The sequence below is a fragment of the Primulina eburnea genome, chromosome 7 (assembly GCF_022965805.1).
Source record: "Primulina eburnea isolate SZY01 chromosome 7, ASM2296580v1, whole genome shotgun sequence".
NCBI classification, from domain to species: domain Eukaryota; kingdom Viridiplantae; phylum Streptophyta; class Magnoliopsida; order Lamiales; family Gesneriaceae; genus Primulina; species Primulina eburnea.
Window position 1 is genome coordinate 30790065 of NC_133107.1, and position 24100 is coordinate 30814164.

A 24100-nucleotide genomic window follows, 5' to 3' on the forward strand; every position below is an offset into this window, starting at 1 on the left:
CTACAAAATCCAATCTTTATTCCAAGTACATGCTGTTAAATAGGGTCTACATGAGTCGACTATCTTGTCATTTATTTCATAGGGATTGAGACGAGCTAATTCCACCTCGATGGTCTTGATCACCCATGCACCACAATCACCTCTGCAAAATTAATATATTAAAATTAATCATGGAATAAATGTAAAATAAAATAAAATTGAATTTGGTAAAACAAACCCAACAATATTCTGAGGGAATGACGACGGTCGTGTAATCTTCCATGTATCGGTTGTTACTACACCCACAGTATTCAATAATCGAGGTATTAGAACTTGTAGCGGACGAACATACGACTCCATGTTAATCTCTTTAGTTAAACAGATTCCACAATCATAAATTATGATAGATGTGGCCTTTATATCGATTTTTACAGCAACCCAATGGTTGCGGCCATTAGGCATTGACGAGTGTCTTTCATTGTTTTAATTTGCTCCTTCAAAGCTTTAGTTAGCTTCGGTGACTTTGCTATTTGAAGTGGTTGAAATGTGCCATTACATGATCCAAGTTGATGGCTAACTAATACAGGGGGCGTCTCTGACAATTCCATGAAGGGCGACGATAAGTACGATGACTTCTTGATTTGCCTCTTAACCCTGACATAGGTTAATAACATGTTATTGTAAGTTTTCTTATCATCATTATTGTTTGCATCTCCAACTGGCTGGGCATTGGAAGCTCCTTCATCAACTACGAATCGTTGGGGACTGTGCAATATATGTTTGCTTGGTTGGATCATGGAGTGTCCATTTTGAGGAGATGTAGAACCTGTATGTAAAAATATATAGATCTTAAAATATTTAATCAGGTGACATGACTTATCCACTAAAGCATGTGACTTACCTTCTGATGTCAAGACTTCTTCATTAACACATTTGATATCAAACATCTTTTGTCTCTTTGCTTCCGGAAGTGTACTAGTTGGTTGACGTGATGTCTCTGCTGGATTTTTTTCCTGTTTTTTTACCTGGACAGATACCTCTTCAAGCTTCTCCTCAATCTTAGTAAATCTTTCATCCACGTATGCTTGCAATTTTGTAAACTTCTCATCTATATAATCTCGAAGTTGGACAAAATAATTTGGAACACTGGGAACCTCTCCAACAAAAGCAGTCGGATCAATATGTGTGGAGGTGTGTGGTCGATCTTCTTCTTGACGAAGTGGAGGTGATTGTTTGTCATGTGCATCTACTCTCTGGCTTTGCATATCTTCAAAAGATTTTTGCTCTTCTAAGGGTTGATCAACGTTTTCGGGACTGCTATCTGCATAGCAGTATACATTTTGTCTCTCCGACAACAATGGCAGAACATGCGATAAATTAGGATCTGAATTAGAAAAGTGACCATTTGCGATGTATGAGGCATGTAGTTCCAACTCTGTAGGTGTCAACATGCCAATAACCATCTGTATATTTCAAATTATAAAATTCCAACACTCAATTACAATTAAATATCTTTGAAATAATAAATAAATTATTGGCAAAATACTCACCCTATTTAAACACTCATGTGATGCTTGAACAACTTCATTGTACTTTGCAGATGATTTCACATGCCAATCATTTGAAATCCATCCACACATACGCGGAAGTATCATGTTATATCTATCTCTTCGCTTAGCAAACTTCTTTGCAATGCCAGGAATACATTCATATGCAAGAATCTGCATTAAAAAAATTATAGCCAACTTAATATTAAATAAATTAACTAAATAAATACAAAACAAATAAATATCTTACTTGCAATGGATGAACAAATCCGTTCAAAGTAAATGCTCCATATTCGACAATCTTTTCGTTCTTCTTCTTTTTCTTCAATTTGATTGAAGTTAAATCTCGCTTTATACTTTTAAGAACTTCGTTATAAGCTATCGTACCCCAAGGATATTTGTTAAACAAATCCAAATCCTCCACTAAACTTAAAAGCATGTTGTCAACTTGAGGAACCGTCTTTTGTCGAACTGGCCACAGAACAGCAGCACCAAAGTACAAACATGCTAACTTCAATTTTTCCAAATTTATAGTGCGTTCAGGTGTTTTTCTCATTTCCATTAGCTTTGTCGCCACCTCCTCAATATATACATTTTCATTTCCACAAAAATGTCTATCCCGAAATTGCATCGTCTCTCCAACTTCAGGAAAATCTTCTGAACAATCAAGCCCAGTTATAAGTGCATACTCCATTTTCGAAAATCTCAACGGTCTTTGATTCACAATCATCCACAACTCATCACTAGTAGTCTTACATGACTGTCTAGCCATCAAGAACCATATAATCTGACTAATAAATTGTAATCTCCTACATACTTAATTAAATTACCAAATTGAGTTCCATCAATCATATTCTGCATCTCTGCATCATTGAGGCATTCCTTGATAGTCTCTGATACACTTTTGAAATGAGAGTTTAAACTTAACTTGCATTCAAAGTGATTCTTTCTCAATAACTGAGGTTTCAATTTTACCTACACTCGAAAAAACATAAATGATATAAAAAATATAAATATTTTTCAAACATAAACAACAAATACAATGTTGAACACAATTTCTCAACAAAAACACAAATACTTTATTCATTTATCAGTTACAGATATGTAAGAAAGTTTAGGCAAAAACTCAATTCCACAAATATAACTAAAAGTAAAAACTCAATAAAAATCATATAAAACGATAAATTTACCCAAACTTCTTCTTCTGCCATTTTAATTACAAATGCTAAATGTATGGTTGTTTAAATGGTCCTTGATTAGTGAATTAGACCATTGATTGATGGAAAATTTCAATTGAGCTAAGAGAAGAACGGTCAGTCACCTAAGGAGAAGAAGGAATGATATTGTTAGTTTAACGTCACTCATAAAATACTTATATCAAAGAGAATATTCAAAACTAAGAATTGAACTCATGCAAAAACAATTTTATAAATGATTTACTAAAAAGAAATAAATTAACATCAAACACAAATAGTTTATTAATAATAAATCGTTTAGTTGAACTTGCGGGATGGGTATCAATTTTAGACCATTGATTGATTCAATGGAAAATTTTTCTAAGCTGGACTTGCGGTCTGGGTATCACCAAATCCGGATGGATTCCAAGGACATTCACAAGACAGTTTTTCGGACTCATGGGGATCATTATGAATTCACTGTTGTGCCATTCGGTTTATCAAATGCACCCTCTACATTCCAATCTGCTATGAATCGGGCTTTTAGCTCTTATTTGCACCATTTTGTTATCATATTCTTCGATGCTATCCTTATCTACAGTCAATCAGAGGATGAACATCTCGTACAGCCACAAAAGATTCTCGAGTGTATTCTTAATCAGAAATTCTTTGCGAAGAAAAGCAAATGTCTATTTTTTCAAAGCACCATTTATTATTTGGGACATTCGGTGATGACAGGGATGGTATGGCCAATCCAGGAAAAATTGAAGTCATGACACAGTATGAAATAGATGTACAGCAACTTGTGGAGCAACATCTAAGCCTCGTACATAATGATGTTCAAAGAACTTGATTTCTTTATATATCTCTATTCATGTGGAGATTAGGAATCCAATTGGGTGTTAATTTTCCCTTTCCGTGAGACAGGTTAGAGCTCAGAACTACGCCTAATCATTCGTTCACATATTTTAAATTTGTCAATGAATTTTGTTTCTTGTACAAAAATAAATAGAAAATATAGACTAACAAACAATATGATCCAAGCATGAAATGGTGAATGATAACTTACCTGTGAATGATATTTCTTTTCAACGCATGCCCGTTTGGTTCATAACAAAATACAAGATTGAATCATACAAAATCCAGGACATGTCAAAGATGCATAAAAAAGATGACACAAGTTATTACATTATTGCAAGCTAAAATCCTACGCTAAAGAGGCTCACACAGACATACCTCAAAACTAGTAAGCAAAAGTTATATCATTCTTTCAACAATTAATCACATGGACAATAAATTAATTACAAAAGTGACTCTCTCAATCCCTTCTCTTCAAAACACATATTATTATACAGATTCAATCGTCGATTTCATACCTTTGGACTTGCAACAATCAACACAGCTAAGTCCTTTGAAAAAAAATCAAACGCATACAATAAAATTATGAAAAGGAATCGACGGCGGCTCACCTTCTGTTTAAGATTGTAACGGTGCCACTCAGATTGGTAGTGAAGCTTCTGCTCAGAATCGTCGAGGAATTCCTTGTTGCAAGCCCATCCCGTGTCTGATGGCAACCAATGCAGAAGATGACAGGGAATGGGATTTCAAAAAACAAAACGTTAGGGTTAAAAGAAAAAAAATAAGGATTTTTTAATTTTTTAAATGAGGGTAGTATAGTCATTTTAAAAGTGTGGGCTAGTTTTTTAAATATGGTTTTGCAGAGTGTTAATTGCCTAAATTTCCCGGTTAAATGTGGAAGGAAGGAAGGGGATTTGCTTTAAAAACACGTGTTGATCAAGGATTAAAGAACATCGTACGAGGATATATGTCACGTGCAGATTATAATGTTAAGAATGAAGGTACTTTAACCATAATCACACAAACCATTAAAATCATTTAGTTTATATTATGTCTTTAACATGTCATATTATTATTATTATTATAACTCAATATTTTATATTTAAAAATTATAAAACATTTTTATTTGATCGTAAAACTTTTACGTGGAGATCTAAAATTTTCACTTCTAGTATTCTTATTTTTGTGGTAAAAGCATATAGATTGTCCAAAATAAAAAAATATTTTATACGCATCGTTGCGTGCCGGTGTGCCCTAGAATCGTGCAGGTGTGTTGATGTTATTGAAATTATTCACATCGTATAGGGGGATATGCGACCACACTGTTTGTGGGCGCTGGTGCGTGATTGCGATGCATCGGCTGTCTTGACAGCCGATTGATTTGTCATGTGGGCATGGTTGCGCGGTCCGGGCACACAGTGGCATGGGCATGCTGTCTTCTTCAACTCTTCAAATTGAATGATATTTAAATGATCTCTAAATTGCTTCTCATGCATGCTAAACCACTCGAGTCTTGACGCCATTCATGTGGGCACTTTTTGGATGCTCATCATGAGTCTTTGAATAGCATCCTTAAACTTGTTGTTTCGTCATCTCATTATTGGTCATTCCGACAACTTAAACGGATCTCATGCCTTCTTAGAAGCTTGATCACTTAGAGGCTCATCCATCATCGCAATATCATCCCCTTCTTGAAAAAAGGATTTTCATCGAATCTTGATCATCTCTTAATCACTAATTGAATTTACATTATACTCACTTGGTAAGTCGAGTCATTATGTATTTTCGTTGATGTTCTCAATCACTTGGAATGGTCCATCACCTCTTGGTAAGAGCTTCAAACGCCTCTTTTCCGAAAATATTTCCTTCCTCAAGTTCAACCGCACACAGTCTCTCGATTCAAAAGTCACCTTATTCTTCCTTTTATTGGCTTGCTTCGTGCATGCAAGTTTTTCTTCTCAAATTTGGCCTTCACACCTCATTCAAATTTCGAACAAACTCCACATTTTTCTTTTCATTCATGTTTGACCTTTCACTCATAAGAAAAAATAATAAGTCCACATGAATCAGTGAGTTAAATCCATAAACAATTGAGAAAATTTCGTAGTAGAATGCACACTACGATTATAAGCAAACTCGACAAAAGTCAAATACTCTTCCCAACTCTCACTACAAGAAAATATGTCTTCAAAAACATTCAAAAGACAACGGTTTGTTTTTTGCTTAGCAACGGTTTAATATACAACTGTCTCGAATAGCGATGATTTTACCAAAAACCGCTGCAAATTGTCTATAAATATTCGTGTTTTCGGTCCAATTTCCTCCACACTGCTTCACATCTACAATAAATGTTTCTCTCTTAGACGATTTTAGTTTCGATTTAAGGTAAGTTTTTTCGCTTCAATTCTTGTTAAATTTCTAAGTGTTAGTTAAGATCATAAATATTGTTAGCTTAGTCAGAATGTAAGTTTTTTGGTAGATTTATTAAATTATAAAAGTAATTTTTTTTATTTTACTGAAAAAATTAGCGACGACGTAGTCAAAAACCGTCGCTAATGAGCGACGGCTTCATCAAAACCCGTTGCTAAAATCATAAACCGTTTCTAATTAGTGATGGTGACGATATTTAAAAAACCGTAGCAATATGCTAGCTATGACAATGGCTTAAAACCGTTGTTGTTGAACGTACTTTCAACAATACTGTCAGTTACAACAGTTTTAAATGACTTACGACAACAGATAAAATCCGCTGTCTTTTAGCGTTTTTTTTTTGTACTATCTTTAATTTTTTGTAAAAATTATGGTAGGTAACAAAGTTCCTAAATTTGTATTAACAACTTTAGTTTGATAATTTGTTTGAGAATGGTAAGCATTAGAAATTAGCAATTTAGTACAAGTTTAGCTCATAAAGTTTTCCAAAAATAACTCAAAAACTTAGCATCAAGATCAGAGAAAATTGTTCTTGCCATAATAAGCAACCTAACAACTTCTCTAAGGAACAAGTCCGTGATATTGGACACACCGTCGGTTTTATGACCAGCAATAAAATGTGTCATCTCGGAAAACCTATCGACAAGAAGAAATATGTAATCCCTCCCCTTATTAGTCCTAGGCAACCCTAAAACCAAATCCATAGAAATGTCAACCCAAAGTTCATTAAGAAGGGAAATTGGAGTATATAAACCATGTGATTGTGTTCTAGATTTATCTTGCTTACAATTTATTCACTTATCACAAACAAGTTTCATATGAGCCCAATAAAAGTGCTCATGCAGTGTATTCAATGTCTTAGCTACACCAAAATGCCCCATAAAACCTCCACATGTGCCTTCCTAACAAGCAATTCGGGAATTGAAGACCTAGAAATGCACAATCTATCTTCTCTAAGAAGAAACCATCATGCAAGTAAAATTTATTATGTGAACCATGCATACATGTCTATAAAATCTCCTTAAAATCATTATCCAACACATATAACTTCTTAACATGCTCAAACCCCAATATTTTCAAATCCAAGGTAGAAAATAGTACGTACCTCTGTGATAGCGCATCAGCCACTAAATTTTCCTTTCCTTCTTTGTACTTGATCACATAAAAGAATGTTTCAACGAATACGACCCACTTGACATGTCTCTTGTTGAGTTTTGCTGCATCTTAAGGTGCTATAGACATTCATGATCTGTATAAACACAAATTCTTAGGCCTAAGGTAGTGTTTCCACGTCTCAAGGGATCTCACCAAAGCATATAACTCCTTGTATAGGTTGGGTAGTTCAGCGATGCTCCATTCAGCTTCTCACTAAAGTATGCAATGAGTCATCCTCCTTGGATCAAGACTCATCCAATACAGACACCTGATGCATCACATTAAATTTCAAAAGTATTAGCAAAATCAGGAATAATAAGTAAATGAGCATTAGTTAATTTTTATTTAATATCAGTAAAAGGCTTCTCTTGCTCCTTGCTCCAATTGAATTGGATGTTCTTCTTAATCACCGTCGTGATGCATGCTGCTAACGTGATAAAATCCTTTACAAACCTCCATAGAAGCTTGCAAGATCATGGAAGCTTTGAACTTTAATAATAGTTGTAGGTGTTGGCCAATCTCGAATAACATTTACTTTGTCCTCGTACACTTGTAAATCTTGTAAATTCAACAAAACTAAGGAAAACAAGTTTGTTTGTAAAAAAATTACACTTCTTTATATTAGCATAAAACTTAACAGGTTTCAAATGCTCAACATGTTCATCCAAGTTTTTGCTATACACTAGTATATCATCAAATTATACCACAACAAATTTTCCTATATGCGCACACAAAACATATTTAATCGATCTCATAAAAATTCTAGGAGCATTACTAAGTCCACAATGTTGAACAACCCCTCATACAAACCATACTTAGTTTTAAAAGCAAGTGTCCACTCATCCCTTTCATTCTAATTTGATGGTAGAAACTTTTAAAATCGCATGAAATTTGTCTAACATATTATCTAGCCTAGGTATGAGAAGCTTATAATTGATGATAATGTTATTAATATCTCTACAATCAACACACATTCTCCATGATCCATATTTTTTAGGGACTAAAAAAACTGGTACAACACAAAGAGACATGGATTCACGTACAAATCTTCTATCTAAAAGTTCATTTACTTGCCGTTGAAGCTCCTTAGACTTTTTTGTGTTTCTCCTCTATGTTGGTCTGTTTGTCAAGGCACTTTTGGCTACCTAATCAATTTCTGTTCACTTCCTCTCAACAGTGGTAGTCCTTGCGATAGCTTATCTGGAAATACATCATCAAAATCCTGCAAAAAAGGGAAACAACAATGCTTGGAAGTAATCTAGCTATATCACTTGTGTTTAGGAGAACTTCCTTATAAATAATTAACTCGAGTGGATCATTTGTGTGTTGTATTTGTTTCAACTCACTTTTTTGGGTCATATAAGTATTTTTCTCGACCTCTTTTCTTTCATTTTCTTTCATTTATTTTTCTCTCTATGGTCACCTCACTCTTTTGGTCACAATTTTTTTGATCAATTCTTTTTTCTTTTTCTTTTTTGATGATCCAACACTTGCTTTGGAGACAACGCAAGAAGTGTAATAGATTCCTTCATTAGAGTAAATGAGTACCTATTGTTGAAACCATCATGTACCACCTTCCTATCGTATTGCCAAGGTCTTACCAATAGAATATGAAAAATATGCATTGGTACTACATCACATAACACCTCGTTCACATACTTCTCAATCGAAAAGGATGCAAAGACTTTCTTGTTAACTTTCACTTGAGTACATTCATTTTACCCCTTTAAACTATAGGGTTGTGGATGTTTCAAAGTAGGCAAACCCAAGTTCCCCACAAGTTCACAACTAACCACATTGATACAACTCCCTCTATCTATGATAAGATTTCAAACCTTCTCATTCAAAAAACATCTATGGAACATGTTTTCCCTTTGATTTGTATCCTCCTCCTGAAATTGTGTAATCATGATACGTCTAGTTACAAGCGCTTCACCTACAATTTTCCCATATTCCTCATCAGGATCCTCCAACTCGGGCATCTCATTATCATCACCCTCATTATCCTCTTCACTTTCAGATTCCAACTACTCATAGGCACTCATCGTCATAACTCTCTTTTTTGGACATTGGATAATAAAATGACCAACTTTTTGACATTTAAAAAATTTAATATCTCTAGAACGATTGTAGGAGTTTTAGATTTATCTTGCACTCCTTGCATATGTTCTTCTTGATTGGGTTCAAATTTGGGCTTGGTCAACACTTTACATTCACGTTTTTCAACGTTTGGACGCCAAGAAAATGATTAACTTCCCACTTGATTGGTGCAGTAAACTCCTCGCCTCTTGATTTTTAGCTCTAGTTTGATCACCATTTGCACAATCTTATCCAAGTCCATGTAGTGCCTAAGATCTACTTGGTTTTGAGTCTCAATGTTCAAACCACATAGAAAACGTGTCATTGTAGCCTCATCGTCCTCCTATATGTTGGTTCTGTCATGGTTAATTTCAAATCCTTATGGTAATATTTGACACTCTTAGTACCTCGCATTAAACTTTGTAGCCTCTTAAACATCTCACGATAGTAATGGGTGGGTACAAATCTCTTCTTCATGATCCTCTTCATCTCATTCCACGTATCGGTTGGTCTTTCTTTGTACCTTCTCCTAGTGATCACAAGATAATCCCACCAAATAAATGCATAGTATAAGAATTCAACCATCGTCAACTTAACCTTCACTACAACAAAAATGCTAAAAGACAATGGATTTTATCCGTTATCGTAGGTCATTTAAAACTGTTGTAATTGACAGTGTTGTTGAAAGTGCGTTCAACGACAACAGTTTAAACCGTTGTCATAGCTTTCATACTGCGGCTGTTTTTAAAAATTCACCGTTGCTAATTAGTGATGATTAATGACATACCGTCGCTAAAATTAGCGACGATTTTTGTAGTGCCCAAATTTAATACACGTATACACTCATGCATTTATTTAACTATTAAATCATTTAATTAATTTTAAATGAGTTTTATTCCATGCATAAATTATGAAATGCATTATTTTAAATACTTCATGTTTATTGTGATGCACGTTAAAATGTCTTTTTTCAAGTTTCATGTTTCAGGCGATTATTCGAGGCGGGATCGAGGAAGAGACCGGTGACGATTGTGACAATTTAAAACATGGTATTTTACTCTAAGTTGAGGACGGGGCATTTTTAATAAGTTATAAAGTTTTGATATTTTAAAGTATTATTATGTATTGATTGATTTAAGAGTTTAAAACTTTTAAAATTAGTGTGTAGATATTTTAATTGTTGAGTTTGATTAAATTAGTGTGTGTTAACTTTTTATTAGTATTTTAAATAGTTTATTTAGCTAGAATTTCTCCTAATTAAAACACACACACACGTTACACACACTCACACACACTTACACGTTTTTACACACACTAAACACACACACTCACTTTACGTTTCAGATTTTTATATCTTTGAGGAGAGAAATATTAGGGTTCTTAGTCCATAGAGCAGCCGCCCCTTCTCTTTCAAATTCCAGCAAATTTTCGTTGGTTTCTTTCAAAGAAAATCGAGCCACCGTCGTCCCGGATCAAGCCTCGCGCCGTCTCCGCTTCGATATCGCCGTTTCGGTAAAAATTACCATCAAAAGGCACGTATATTCTGTTCTTTCTGCATCGATCTTGTCATAGTATGCGTTGTGTTATTTTTATGCGTGAAAATTCATGTGTGACGTTCGTCGTTTGGGCGGAAAATGATTTGAATGCGTTTGAAATACTTTTTAGATCTAAAATCTCGTAACTTGCTGTTCTGTTGAAAACTACGATTTTTCTGTCGGGAGTTTGAGAAACATTTCAACTACAAAATTGTATAACTTTTCGATACCTTCGTTTTGATATAAAATTCGAGATTTTTGGATGAAAATTGAGTGAGTTATGGCGTTTTTCGTGGGACTGCTCAAACTGCGACTTTTATGAAAATTGTGTTCTTGAAGTTTATTTGTTGCAGGCTTCGTTGGAGATCGACGGGCGATCGTTGTTGCACCTAGGTAGGATTATTATGATGTTGGGTTGTTATTTGACATGTCGTTCGGTATTGATAGGCACTCGAATACACTAGAAGTCGTAGGAACCGATTTGGTGTCAATTGCCACGTTTGTGAATTGTGTGTGTGCCGTAAGGTGGACGTCATTGCTTTGGGTGCTTGTATGGAGTTGGTTCTATGTTTTAGCATGTTAATTTGTGTCTCGAGGTGTCGATTCATAGTCCGTGCAACCGAGTCTAGAAAGTTGAGCAAATCATGTACAAAATTTTCGTAAAATCGCTTGGCCCGCAGGTACACGGACCCTGACACGGGGTCCGTGCCTTTGTTCTTCCGATGTGCCTTTTTCCACAGTCTGCACGGACCCTTGCACGGACCCTGGCACGAGGTCCGTGTCCCCTCTTTTTCCTGGAGTCTTTCACCCGAGTCTACACGGACCCCTACACGGAGGTAGGCACGGGGTCCGTGTCCCTTCTTCCTTCCGAGTATCACTTCACCGCACCTAGACCGAGCCGTACACGGACCTGAGGTAGGGGTCCGTGTACTCACTGTTTGGGAAAGATTGAAAGTTGTTTTCGGGGTTTGAGGTCATGGTTTAGTGCAAGGATTATCTAGGGTCGTGTTATGGGAAATTTTAGAATGTCCTAAGTAATGATTGAACTTGAGAGGAAGTACGATTTCTACGATTAAGTTATGCAAATTAAGTATGCAAATTCAAGTTAGTATGTGCAGCAGCGACGGCCCCAGGCGAAGTTCAACGAATCCCTCAACGCCAAGTAAGTATGTTGACGTGCAAGAAAATATTTTAAGTTTTTGAGGTATGCTAAATGTCTTGTGACCAAATTGAATGGGTTTGGAAGTCGGTGAACGTGGCCGAGGACCTCTCCACCCCGTTAAATTATGAACGGGTTAGATCGTGGTTGGAAAGCGTTAAATTATGAACGGGGACCAACCAGCCCGTTAAATTATGAACGGGGATCTCATGTATGTGGCAGTGGATACGTCCCTGTCAGCCCAGTACTGCGGTTTGTCTGATCAGTCGTTTATTATGTATGGGTCACTTGCTTTGAAACATCCTCTACGCAAAACGATGAAGTTATGTATGTTCAAGTATGTTCAAGTATGCAGCATGTTTATGAAAAGTTTAAGTTATGGCACGTCGAAGTATGTATGTACGTATGTTCAAGTTTTAATACGCAAGTTCAAGTTTCAAGTTATGTATGTCCTATTTTAAAGTTGCATGTGATTTTATTATGTAGTACTCGTTATTCCAGTTTATACGTGTTGAGTCTTTAGACTCACTAGACTTGATCGATGCAGGTGACTATGTTGAGGAGACAGGAGGTGGTGACCAAGGGGCAGGCTTGGACTGAGCGGCAGGCTAAACCCGAGGACCGCCCATGTTATTTTACGATTTTTATGCAAGTTCAAAATACTCTGATGTTATGTTTCATTTCAAGACTTTAGGAGCAAGTGTTTCTTTTTAGCAAATTTTATTGGTGATGTCGATTTCAAACATTTTTATTGATGAAGGATGTAGTGACGACCGTATTTGATTTCATTTCCGCATTCCTTTTAGTTTAAAAGAAAATTTTAAATTTTTCCGCAAATTTTAAGTAGTAAGAGTACGGTTCGTTACAGTTGGTATCAGAGCGGTGTTCTTGTAAAGGGTCACGCCTACTGCCAGTCGCAAGAATCTCACGAAGTCACACCTCAAATTTGTAAGTTTAAAGTTTTGCATTATGTTATGTAGTAAGCATCAAGTTATGATTTCAGTATGTGCATGTTTTAAGTTTGATTTACGTGCATCATAAAATATTGATATATGTTCATGCATATTGGGTTTACATGTTGGGTGAATTATTGGAACAGTATGCCTCCTAGACGTTTGGTTGACCGGGAAACAAGGGATGAGAACAAAGAGCAGCGAGTTGAGGACAGGGAACATCGAGATGAGGAGAGGGCCAATCCTCGACCACCTCCACCACCAGATATGCAGGCTCAGATGCTTGCTGGTATGACTCAGTTCTTCGCAAAGTTTGCGGGGAACCAGACAGCAGCAATGGGTGCAGGGGCGAGGCCCCAACCAGAGGCAGTATATGAGAGGTTCCGAAGGATGAGTCCGAAGGAGTTTTCGGGTACCACTGACCCGATGATAGCCGAGGGATGGATCAAGTCCATCGAAGTAATTTTCAACTTTATGGAGCTGACGGATGCTGACAGAGTCCGTTGTGCCACCTTCTTATTAACTGGAGACGCTAGGCTATGGTCGGAGAGTGCATCAATGGCAGTTAATTTACAGGTGCTGCCTTGGAATGATTTTAAGGAGGTTTTCTACTCCAAGTACTTAACTGAGGAAGTACGAACCAGACTCACCAACGAGTTTATGACGCTGCGACAGGGGGACAGTAGCGTGGCATATTTGTTAGGAAGTTTGAGAGGGGATGTCACTTCGTGCCCCTCATTGCTAATGATGTCCAGGCGAAGTTGAGGCACTTCTTAAATGGTTTGCGGCCGATCCTGCGCCGTGATGTGAGGGTAGCTGGCCCTACTACTTATACAGTTGCCGTTTCTAGAGCATTGGCGGCAGAACAGGATCTGAGGGATATAGAGGCGGACAGGCAGGGCAAGAGGCCCTATCAGGCTCCACCGCAGCAGCAACACCAGCAGCAGCATCAGAAGCCCCAGTATAAGAAGCCGTTCCGGGGCCGCCAGGGAAAAAGCCATAACATGGACCACCAAAGGGCAAGGGTCCAATCCAGCAGCAAGGTGCGCCGCAGAAGCTCGGTAACTTCCCGGTGTGCCAGAAGTGCAACCGCCAGCACCCCGGACAGTGCCTATGGGGATCCGGGAAATGTTTTAAATGTGGAGCTACGGACCACGTGTTGAAGGAGTGCCCACACTGGAAGCAGCCAACTCAGGGCAGGGTATTCGCTATGCACGCACAGGAGGCGGATCCAGACACCACTTTACTGACAGGTAAACCTTTCTACCTAAGCTCAGTATTTCGTTGCCTTGCATGTGGAATTCTATTTGGGACTATTAGTGTGCTAGTAATTTTTGTGTACCTTGGGAAGCTGAGTTCTATTGTGCTTTAGGTTAATGATAGTATTTTTGGGGATATAAGTTGTGTTGTGCTAACGCATCTCAGGAAACATTTTCATTAAGAGATTATCCACAATTGCGCTGATAGACTCAGGAGCCACTCACTCCTTTATCTCGGAGACGTTTGCTAATCATTTGGACCTCAAGTCCATTGGCCTAGACGTGAACTTTTCGGTGACAGTCCCATTAGGGGATGAGCTGTTAGCTACCAGTGTGGTCAGAGAAATCGATCTAGAACTGCACTGCCACCTAGTGTATGCCGACTTGATCGTCTTACCAATGCCAGAGTTTGATATCATTCTGGGAATGGACAGGCTGACAAGGAACAGAGTCTTAATAGATTTTCAGAAGAGGTCAGTTTTGGTTAGACCGCCAGGCATGGAGCAGTTTCTTTTTGAACCAGCCAGATGGAGAAGCTTCCCTCGCATGATCTCGTGCATGAAGGCGAGGAGGTTGATTTCCAAGGGGTGTCAGGCCTTCTTGGCTAGTATTATTTCAGCGCCTGACGTGCCCACTCCATCTTTATCAGAGGTGCCAGTAGTCAGAGACTTCCCAGACGTCTTTCCTGATGACGTCACAGGCCTACCACCAGAGAGAGAGGTGGAGTTTGCAATCGATCTCGTGCCAGGCACAACGCCAATCTCTAAGGCACCATACAGATTAGCTCCAGCTGAGATGTTAGAGCTCAAGCAGCAGATTCAGGAGCTCCTCGACAAAGGATTTATCCGCCTTAGTTTCTCACCGTGGGGTGCACCAGTGCTTTTCATGAAGAAGAAGGATGAGAGCATGAGACTGTGCATCGATTACCGAGAGCTGAACAAGGTAACGATCAAGAATAAGTACCCGTTACCTAGAATTGAAGACTTGTTCGATCAGTTGCAGGGAGCTACAGTTTTCTCTAAGATAGATCTTCGCTCAGGGTATCACCAGGTGAAGGTTAAGGATGCAGACGTTCACAAGACGGCCTTCAGGACCAGGTATGGGCATTTCGAGTTCTTAGTATTGCCATTCGGTCTGACGAATGCTCCAGCAATTTTCATGGACCTCATGAATCGTGTATTTCAGCCCTATCTTGATCAGTTCGTCATAGTGTTTATTGACGACATTCTCATATACTCGAAGAGCCATGAGGAGCATAACCAGCATTTGAGGACAATTTTACAGACCTTACAGAGCCGTAAGTTGTTTGCAAAGTTTAGTAAGTGTGAATTTTGGCTGCAGAAAGTTGCATTTTTGGGGCATATAGTATCTAGCAGTGGCATTGAGGTGGATCCAGCGAAGGTAGCAGCCGTTAAGGATTGGGTTGAGCCAAAGAACGCATCAGAAATCCGCAGCTTTTTGGGTTTAGCCGGTTACTACCGTAAGTTCATTAAGGGATTTTCGTCCATAGCAGTGCCACTCACATCACTAACCAAGAAAAATGCTAAGTTTGTGTGGAGTGAGGGATGCCAGAAGAGCTTCGACACCTTGAAGCAAGCTCTTATTTCAGCGCCAGTGCTAACCATGCCGACAGGGCAAGGCGAGTTTGTGCTTTATACCGATGCATCTAAGCTCGGATTAGGCGCAGTGTTAATGCAGCAAGATCGGGTGATAGCTTATGCTTCCAGACAGTTAAAGGTGCACGAGAAAAACTACCCGACGCACGATCTTGAGTTAGCCGCCGTCGTCTTCGTACTGAAAATTTGGAGACACTACCTATACGGCGAGAAATGTCAAATTTTCACCGACCACAAGAGTCTCAAATATTTCTTCACGCAGAAAGAGTTGAACATGAGACAGAGACGGTGGTTAGAACTTGTGAAAGATTACGACTGCAAAATTAGCTACCATCCGGGAAAGTCTAATGTTGTCGCAGACGCTTTGAGTAGAAAAGTGGCAGTTGTCGCTTAGTTGTCAGGTCAGAGACCGCTTCAGTCGGAGATTCAGAAGTTTGGTCTAGAGATTTTTCGTGATGGCAAGGCTCCTAGGCTGTCTAATCTGACAGTCAAGTCTGATTTGCTAGATCGCATACGGGCAGGTCAGTCTTCAGATGAGCAGTTACAGAAATGGAGACTGAAAGACGAAGCCAAGGGCAGTGTGCTGTACACAATTTCAGACGGCATTGTGAGATACAGAGGTAGGATGTGGATGCCTAGTGTTGGTTCGATCAGACAGGATATTTTGACAGAGGCACACACATCTCCGTATTCCATTAACCCAGGAGGTACCAAGATGTACAAAGACCTACAGTTATTGTATTGGTGGCCAGGGATGAAGCGAGACATCCGTAGATTCGTATCAGAATGTCTCACTTGTCAGCAAGTAAAAGCTGAACATCAGAGACCAGCAGGGTTGGTTAAGGCACTCCCCATTCCCGAGTGGAAGTGGGAGAACATTACTATGGATTTCGTGGTTGGGTTGCCGAGATCAGTCAGAGGATCGAATTCTATTTGGGTTATAGTGGACCGACTCACTAAATCAGCGCATTTCCTACCAGTGAAGACGCCTTTCTCCATGACGCAGTATGCGGAGCTTTATCTCAGGGAGATAGTTCGTTTACATGGATTTCCAGTTTCAATTGTGTCCGACAGGGACCCAAGGTTTACATCGTCCTTCTGGAAAAGCTTACATGCGGCCATGGGGACGAAGTTGCTTTTCAGTACAGCTTTTCACCCGCAGAAATATGGCCAGTCTGAGCGAGTGATTCAGATTTTAGAGGATTTACTGAGAGTGTGCTTGATTGATTTTCAAGGAACTTGGGAGTCTAGACTACCTCTAGTGGAGTTCACGTACAACAACAGCTTCCAAGCATCTATTGGTATGGCTCCCTATGAGGCGTTGTACGGGAGGAAGTGCAGATCACCAGTTCATTGGGATGAAGTTGGTGAGAGGACATAACTTGGTCCAGAGATAGTTCAACAGACTGCAGACGTAGTGGTTAAGATTCATGAGAGGATGAAGACTGCCCATGAAACGTCCCATGTTCTTGCGTTTAAAATGTACTAGAAATTTTATTTTATTTTTTTTAAATTTCGGTCCTTGTAAAAATATTTTAATAAAATATTTTTGTCCATGACCTCGAGCATTCGCTAGCTAGCATTTAAAAATCAATTGCAAACGTCATAAAATAAAATAATCGCATGAGTTACCAAACCTAGAAAGCAATAATCGTGAAACGTATTTTCCTCTCCAAAACCACTCTAAAGCATAAATAAATGGTTTTAAAAATCTTTTAACGTAAAAACGTAATCATGATCGTGAGTGCGGAAAAAGTAGAAGCGCTGGTCCTCGGGTTGTGTGCACCTTCAGTCCAGTCATCTCATGCGTCAAGCCCTCCCTCAACCTCACCTGCATCCATCACACCTAGTGAGTCTAAAGACTCAATACACCAAATCTTTGTAACGAGTAACAGATATAAAATCACACGCAACAGTGAAAATACTTGTACTTAAAATATCATTTCATGAAAATGCATAAACTTGAGCATGAAAATTTTCGTAAATATTTTCATGATGCATAACATGAACCTGAACCTTTACCTTTTCCTCAATCATAACATGACATAATAACATGACGTGATAACATGACGTGATTCTTTTCATGATCATAACATTATCTTTCTCTTGATTGAATTCAGATCGTTAATTGTGACTTTCCTGACGTGACATGACATGACATGACGATGATACCATCTACATGAAACCACAGTACTGGGCGGCGGGGACATCAGCGACACAAGATCGTCAACTGAGCCTTGGCCTATTCTTGATCGTAACCTCAAATCCTCAATTCCTGACATGACATGACATGACGATGGTACCATCTACATGAAACCACAGTACTGGGCGGCGGGGACATCAGCGACACAAGATCGTCAACTGAGCCTTGGCCTATTCTTGATCATAACCTCAAATCCTCGTAGTCACAATTACTTCACCTTCATCAATATTTTCATGTTTTCATCACCTTATAAAATCATGCATGAATGTATTTTCTTTTGAAACCAAGCGTGCACCATGTATTTTAAATGTCAATTTTAATCATAAAATTTCATGGACATTTAAAATAAATCATAAATAAATCATGAACATTTCATGAACATTTGAACATGAACATAATATCATAAAAACAGCATTTAGGGCACTGCCATGACCTTTACTAATTTTGGGTGTAAAAAGACCGTTTTACCCCTAATCGTGACATTTTTACGTTTCTGATTTTTTTTCTTGATTTCTTGACTTCAACATGTCCTAATAGTTATTTAAGCTTACATGAATTTCCTCATATTTTTATTTAGCTTAAATCGAGGACTTTTTAATTTAATCTTGAAACGTGACGTATTAATGCGTTTAAATCTCGAATTAAACCAAACCTTAGCATAAAATTCCCAAATTAGAAAATTTGGACTTTTAATAATTATTTAAGCTTAAATATAATTTTTCATAATTTTATCAAGCGTAAAACTAGGCGTTTCAATTAACTCGTTAATTAGCGTTTCGTGCGGCAATTAAATCCCGAAAAATATCAAACTTTAATATAAAATTCCTAAATTCTAAATTTAGTCTTTTTATATTATTTCAGCTTTTATATACCAGGACTCGACCCCCGTGAACCATTTTTCAATTTTTCTTTAATTAAAGCCCCTCATTTGACACCTAAACTTCAACCCCGAGCCAACTTTCGATTTTTCACGAGTTACCCCCGAACCATGCTGGTCCAAAACTTGCCCAACCTCCTAAGTTAACCTCTTGGGCCCTCAACCCACCGAGATACCAGGCCCAAAGCCAAAAACGAAGGTCCCCAATACACCTATGTGCTGGCCGAGAGTTTTCTTTTGCGTGGTGACTAATTTGTGAACCTATGGACCAAGCCCACACTCCAGCCCCTGAACCGACACCTTGAGCACTTAACTAGGACCCTGAGGACTCGCCCTAAACCTGCCCAGGAGCCTTGGACCGAAGCTCCTTCCCTGCACGAAGTCTGCATCTCAAGATGCAGCTTCTCGGGTGGCCCTGCCGTTCCAGACCGAGCCCTAGCATGGCTAGGACTCTCCCCTTGACACCACCTGACCCTAGGCTAGCCGTGAACCTCAGCCCACGCCAGCCCTCCTTTTAAATCATGGAACCCGTATCCTTAAAGTTCATGACAGCAAAACGGGTTTCCGAAGACAGCTTGCGGTGCAGCGTTTTGAGTGTGTTTAGGACTCTTTAAATTCGTGTAAAAACCTCTCTCGATCATGTTCTAACGTCATGGCAGCCCCTTGCATGCAAGAACAATTTATTAGATCCAAAAATCATGAATTAACCACATGTAAGTGCATAAACTCGAAAGTTTCAGAAAGTTTCTTGATGATCTTTATGCATTCAATATTTAAACAATAATATGATATGATGGATGAGAAAAGGAAGATTTAGGCGTGCCTTTGCGTCGTAAACGCACGAAATACCGATTGCGACGAAGAACGGAGAGATCCGAGGCTAGTTTCCCTTAAAACTCTTGAAGAACCAAGCTATTTCCCCACGGCCGAGAGGTTGCAGCCGAGGGAGTGCTTCTGCTTTTTGGTAAATATTTTAGCGGCGTGAGAACGAGTGTGTCGTGAATATTTTCTGTGCGCTTAGTCTAGGTTTCTTTTTGTTTTTAAATGCTAAACATTTTATTAATTAGGCTTAAGGCCTATTAAACTCTAATTAAGCCCACTAGTGCAAGCTAAGCTTTGAGTAAACTTTAAAAAACATTTTCATAAAAAAATAATTAGTGAATTAAGTAGGCGGACTGCTTAAAAGATCGAATTTTAGTTGAAAATCCAACACCGATAAAAATTAGTCCCGGCGTATAAAATCACCTCAAAATTCTTTGATTTCAAAAAATATGAGAAAACCATCACCCTTAAATTAAATAATTAAAATTAATTAATTAATAAAACATTTTACATTTTTCCGCCCTTGGTCTCCATTCCTCGATCGTCACTTGAATATCCTTTAAAAATGCAGTTTAATGCAACCATGCAGAAAATATATTTTAAACATGTCAAAATGCACCACATAAATAATTCATGCAATTAAAACATTTAATTAAAAATACAAAAGAATTTAATACTTGCATGTACATGGTTTGCGTGGACCTTAAATTTTCGGGGCGTTACAATCTTCCCCCTTAAATTGAATTTCGTCCTCGAAATTCTCTTATCCTTAATAACCCAAAGTTTAGACTTAGTTCTAGTATCCCAAAAATCCACGCTTCCGCTGCGCTTACTCTGATAAGCTTAATTTCTAGAATGTCTTTACGTCTTCTTGATCCCAATTAATTTTCCTTCTAAATCCTTATTTGCAAATTGTAACTTAAAAAGACCCATAATTACTTAGTGCTTTATTATTTTGACCTCGAATTTTAATTTTTTCTTAAAATCCCCAATATTAAAATATGGATGACCATATTTATCGTATACTATTTTCTTATTTTATACCCCAAAATATTCATCAACCAATTAAATTTAAATCTTAAAATCTCAAACACATCCACTAACGCTTAGATTTTCTAGCTTAATATCGATTCATCCTTAAAAATCTTTGATTAAAATTTCTTATAATACTAAAACCAAGATATCCCAAGGTTCTGAATATTCTTAAAAGTCTAAATCCTCAACATTCTTATCATTTAACCCATTCAATTCGCACTTATTGCTAAACTAATCATCAAATTCCTCAAAATTGCATAATAAATTCTTAATTTCCTCAAAAATTATCCTAATTGGTCCTTAATTTCAAAAATCCAACGATTAATCCATAAGTTTTTGGCATTCTTAATTTCCTTCTACATGATTCCCATAACATAATTTCAAAAATTTTAAACTTATTTACCCAAAAATCATTCCTATAACAAATCTTACTTTTCATCAAACTTGAAATCCCAATCTATATATTTTCTTATTCCCCAAAGTCGTTGCAATCCTCGAATAATTATTCCTTATGTCTAATTTCCAAAAATTAATTCGACTAGTAACCATGAAGCATAAATAATTTTCTTAGAAAATCTAAGTGTCCCAAAAAGCATTCATAATATTTACGATTAACTTATAGCCCAAAAATATAACATCAATACTAAAACCCAAAATCAACATAGTCCAATTCCACCACAAAATCAACATGCGTTGAAATCAAATGATTTTCCATTTCATATCGCAACACAAATAAAAATTATAAAGTATATAAATCATGTATCATCATAGAGCTAATAAACATGTTACGAAAACATATAATTCATATATCCTCATAAACTTATTAAACATCTGACATAAACAATTAATCCATGTATTTATGCAGGCAATATCATGAAATCATATAAAGCATGTAAACTTACAAATTTGAGGCTTGACGACTGATCTTCCCGGCGCTGATGGTGGCACAACCCTTTACAGGACCAAGGCTCTGATACCAACTGAAACGTCCCATGTTCTTGCGTTTAAAATGTACTAGAAATTTTTTTTTTTTTTTTAAATTTCGGTCCTTGTAAAAATATTTTAATAAAATATTTTTGTCCATGACCTCGAACATTCGCTAGCTAGCATTTAAAAATCAATTGCAAACGTCATAAAATAAAATAATCGCATGAGTTACCAAACCTAGAAAGCAATAATCGTGAAACGTATTTTCCTCTCCAAAACCACTCTAAAGCATAAATAAATGGTTTTAAAAATCTTTTAACATAAAAACGTAATCATGATCGTGAGTGCGGAAAAAGTAGAAGCGCTGGTCCTCGGGTTGTGTGCACCTTCAGTCCAGTCATCTCATGCGTCAAGCCCTCCCTCAACCTCACCTGCATCCATCACACCTAGTGAGTCTAAAGACTCAATACACCAAATCTTTTTAACGAGTAACAGATATAAAATCACATGCAACAGTGAAAATACTTGTACTTAAAATATCATTTCATGAAAATGCATAAACTTGAGCATGAAAATTTTCGTAAATATTTTCATGATGCATAACATGAACCTGAACCTTTACCTTTTCCTCAATCATAACATGACATAATAACATGACGTGATAACATGACGTGATTCTTTTCATGATCATAACATTATCTTTCTCTTGATTGAATTCAGATCGTTAATTGTGACTTTCCTGACGTGACATGACATGACATGACGATGATACCATCTACATGAAACCACAGTACTGGGCGGCGGGGACATCAGCGACACAAGATCGTCAACTGAGCCTTGGCCTATTCTTGATCGTAACCTCAAATCCTCAATTCCTGACATGACATGACATGACGATGGTACCATCTACATGAAACCACAGTACTGGGCGGCGGGGACATCAGCGACACAAGATCGTCAACTGAGCCTTGGCCTATTCTTGATCATAACCTCAAATCCTCGTAGTCACAATTACTTCACCTTCATCAATATTTTCATGTTTTCATCACCTTATAACATCATGCATGAATGTATTTTCTTTTGAAACCAAGCGTGCACCATGTATTTTAAATGTCAATTTTAATCATAAAATTTCATTGACATTTAAAATAAATCATAAATAAATCATGAACATTTCATAAACATTTGAACATGAACATAATATCATAAAAACAGCATTTAGGGCACTGCCATGACCTTTACTAATTTTGGGTGTAAAAAGACCGTTTTACCCCTAATCGTGACATTTTTACGTTTCTGATTTTTTTTCTTGATTTCTTGACTTCAACATGTCCTAATAGTTATTTAAGCTTACATGAATTTCCTCATATTTTTATTTAGCTTAAATCGAGGACTTTTTAATTTAATCTTGAAACGTGACGTATTAATGCGTTTAAATCTCGAATTAAACCAAACCTTAGCATAAAATTCCCAAATTAAAAAATTTGGACTTATAATAATTATTTAAGCTTAAATATAATTTTTCATAATTTTATCAAGCGTAAAACTAGGCGTTTCAATTAACTCGTTAATTAGCGTTTCGTGCGGCAATTAAATCCCGAAAAATACCAAACTTTAATATAAAATTCCTAAATTCTAAATTTAGTCTTTTTATATTATTTCAGCTTTTATATACCAGGACTCGACCCCCGTGAACCATTTTTCAATTTTTCTTTAATTAAAGCCCCTCATTTGACACCTAAACTTCAACCCCGAGCCAACTTTCGATTTTTCACGAGTTACCCCCGAACCATGCTGGTCCAAAACTTGCCCAACCTCCTAAGTTAACCTCTTGGGCCCTCAACCCACCGAGATACCAGGCCCAAAGCCAAAAACGAAGGTCCCCAATACACCTATGTGCTGGCCGAGAGTTTTCTTTTGCGTGGTGACTAATTTGTGAACCTATGGACCAAGCCCACACTCCAGCCCCTAAACCGACACCTTGAGCACTTAACTAGGACCCTGAGGACTCGCCCTAAACCTGCCCAGGAGCCTTGGACCGAAGCTCCTTCCCTGCACGAAGTCTGCATCTCAAGATGCAGCTTCTCGGGTGGCCCTGCCGTTCCAGACCGAGCCCTAGCATGGCTAGGACTCTCCCCTTGACACCACCTGACCCTAGGCTAGCCGTGAACCTCAGCCCACGCCAGCCCTCCTTTTAAATCATGGAACCCGTATCCTTAAAGTTCATGACAGCAAAACGGGTTTCCGAAGACAGCTTGCGGTGCAGCGTTTTGAGTGTGTTTAGGACTCTTTAAATTCGTGTAAAAACCTCTCTCGATCATGTTCTAACGTCATGGCAGCCCCTTGCATGCAAGAACAATTTATTAGATCCAAAAATCATGAATTAACCACATGTAAGTGCATAAACTCGAAAGTTTCAGAAAGTTTCTTGATGATCTTTATGCATTCAATATTTAAACAATAATATGATATGATGGATGAGAAAAGGAAG

At 37.8% G+C, this 24100-nt stretch overlaps 1 protein-coding gene across 1 annotated transcript; it reads right to left on the bottom strand.

Moving 5' to 3' along the window:
• On the bottom strand, positions 1–3444 carry LOC140835860 (uncharacterized). Its single transcript, XM_073201270.1, has 6 exons — positions 2717–3444; positions 1777–2501; positions 1530–1700; positions 881–1442; positions 412–805; positions 1–142 (listed from the first exon to the last, which is right to left on the bottom strand). The coding sequence occupies exons 2-6, from the start codon at positions 2296–2298 to the stop codon at positions 1–3; spliced, it is 1791 nt and encodes a 596-aa protein (XP_073057371.1). The 5' UTR covers positions 2299–2501; positions 2717–3444.
• Between the last annotated feature and the right edge of the window lie 20656 nt (positions 3445–24100).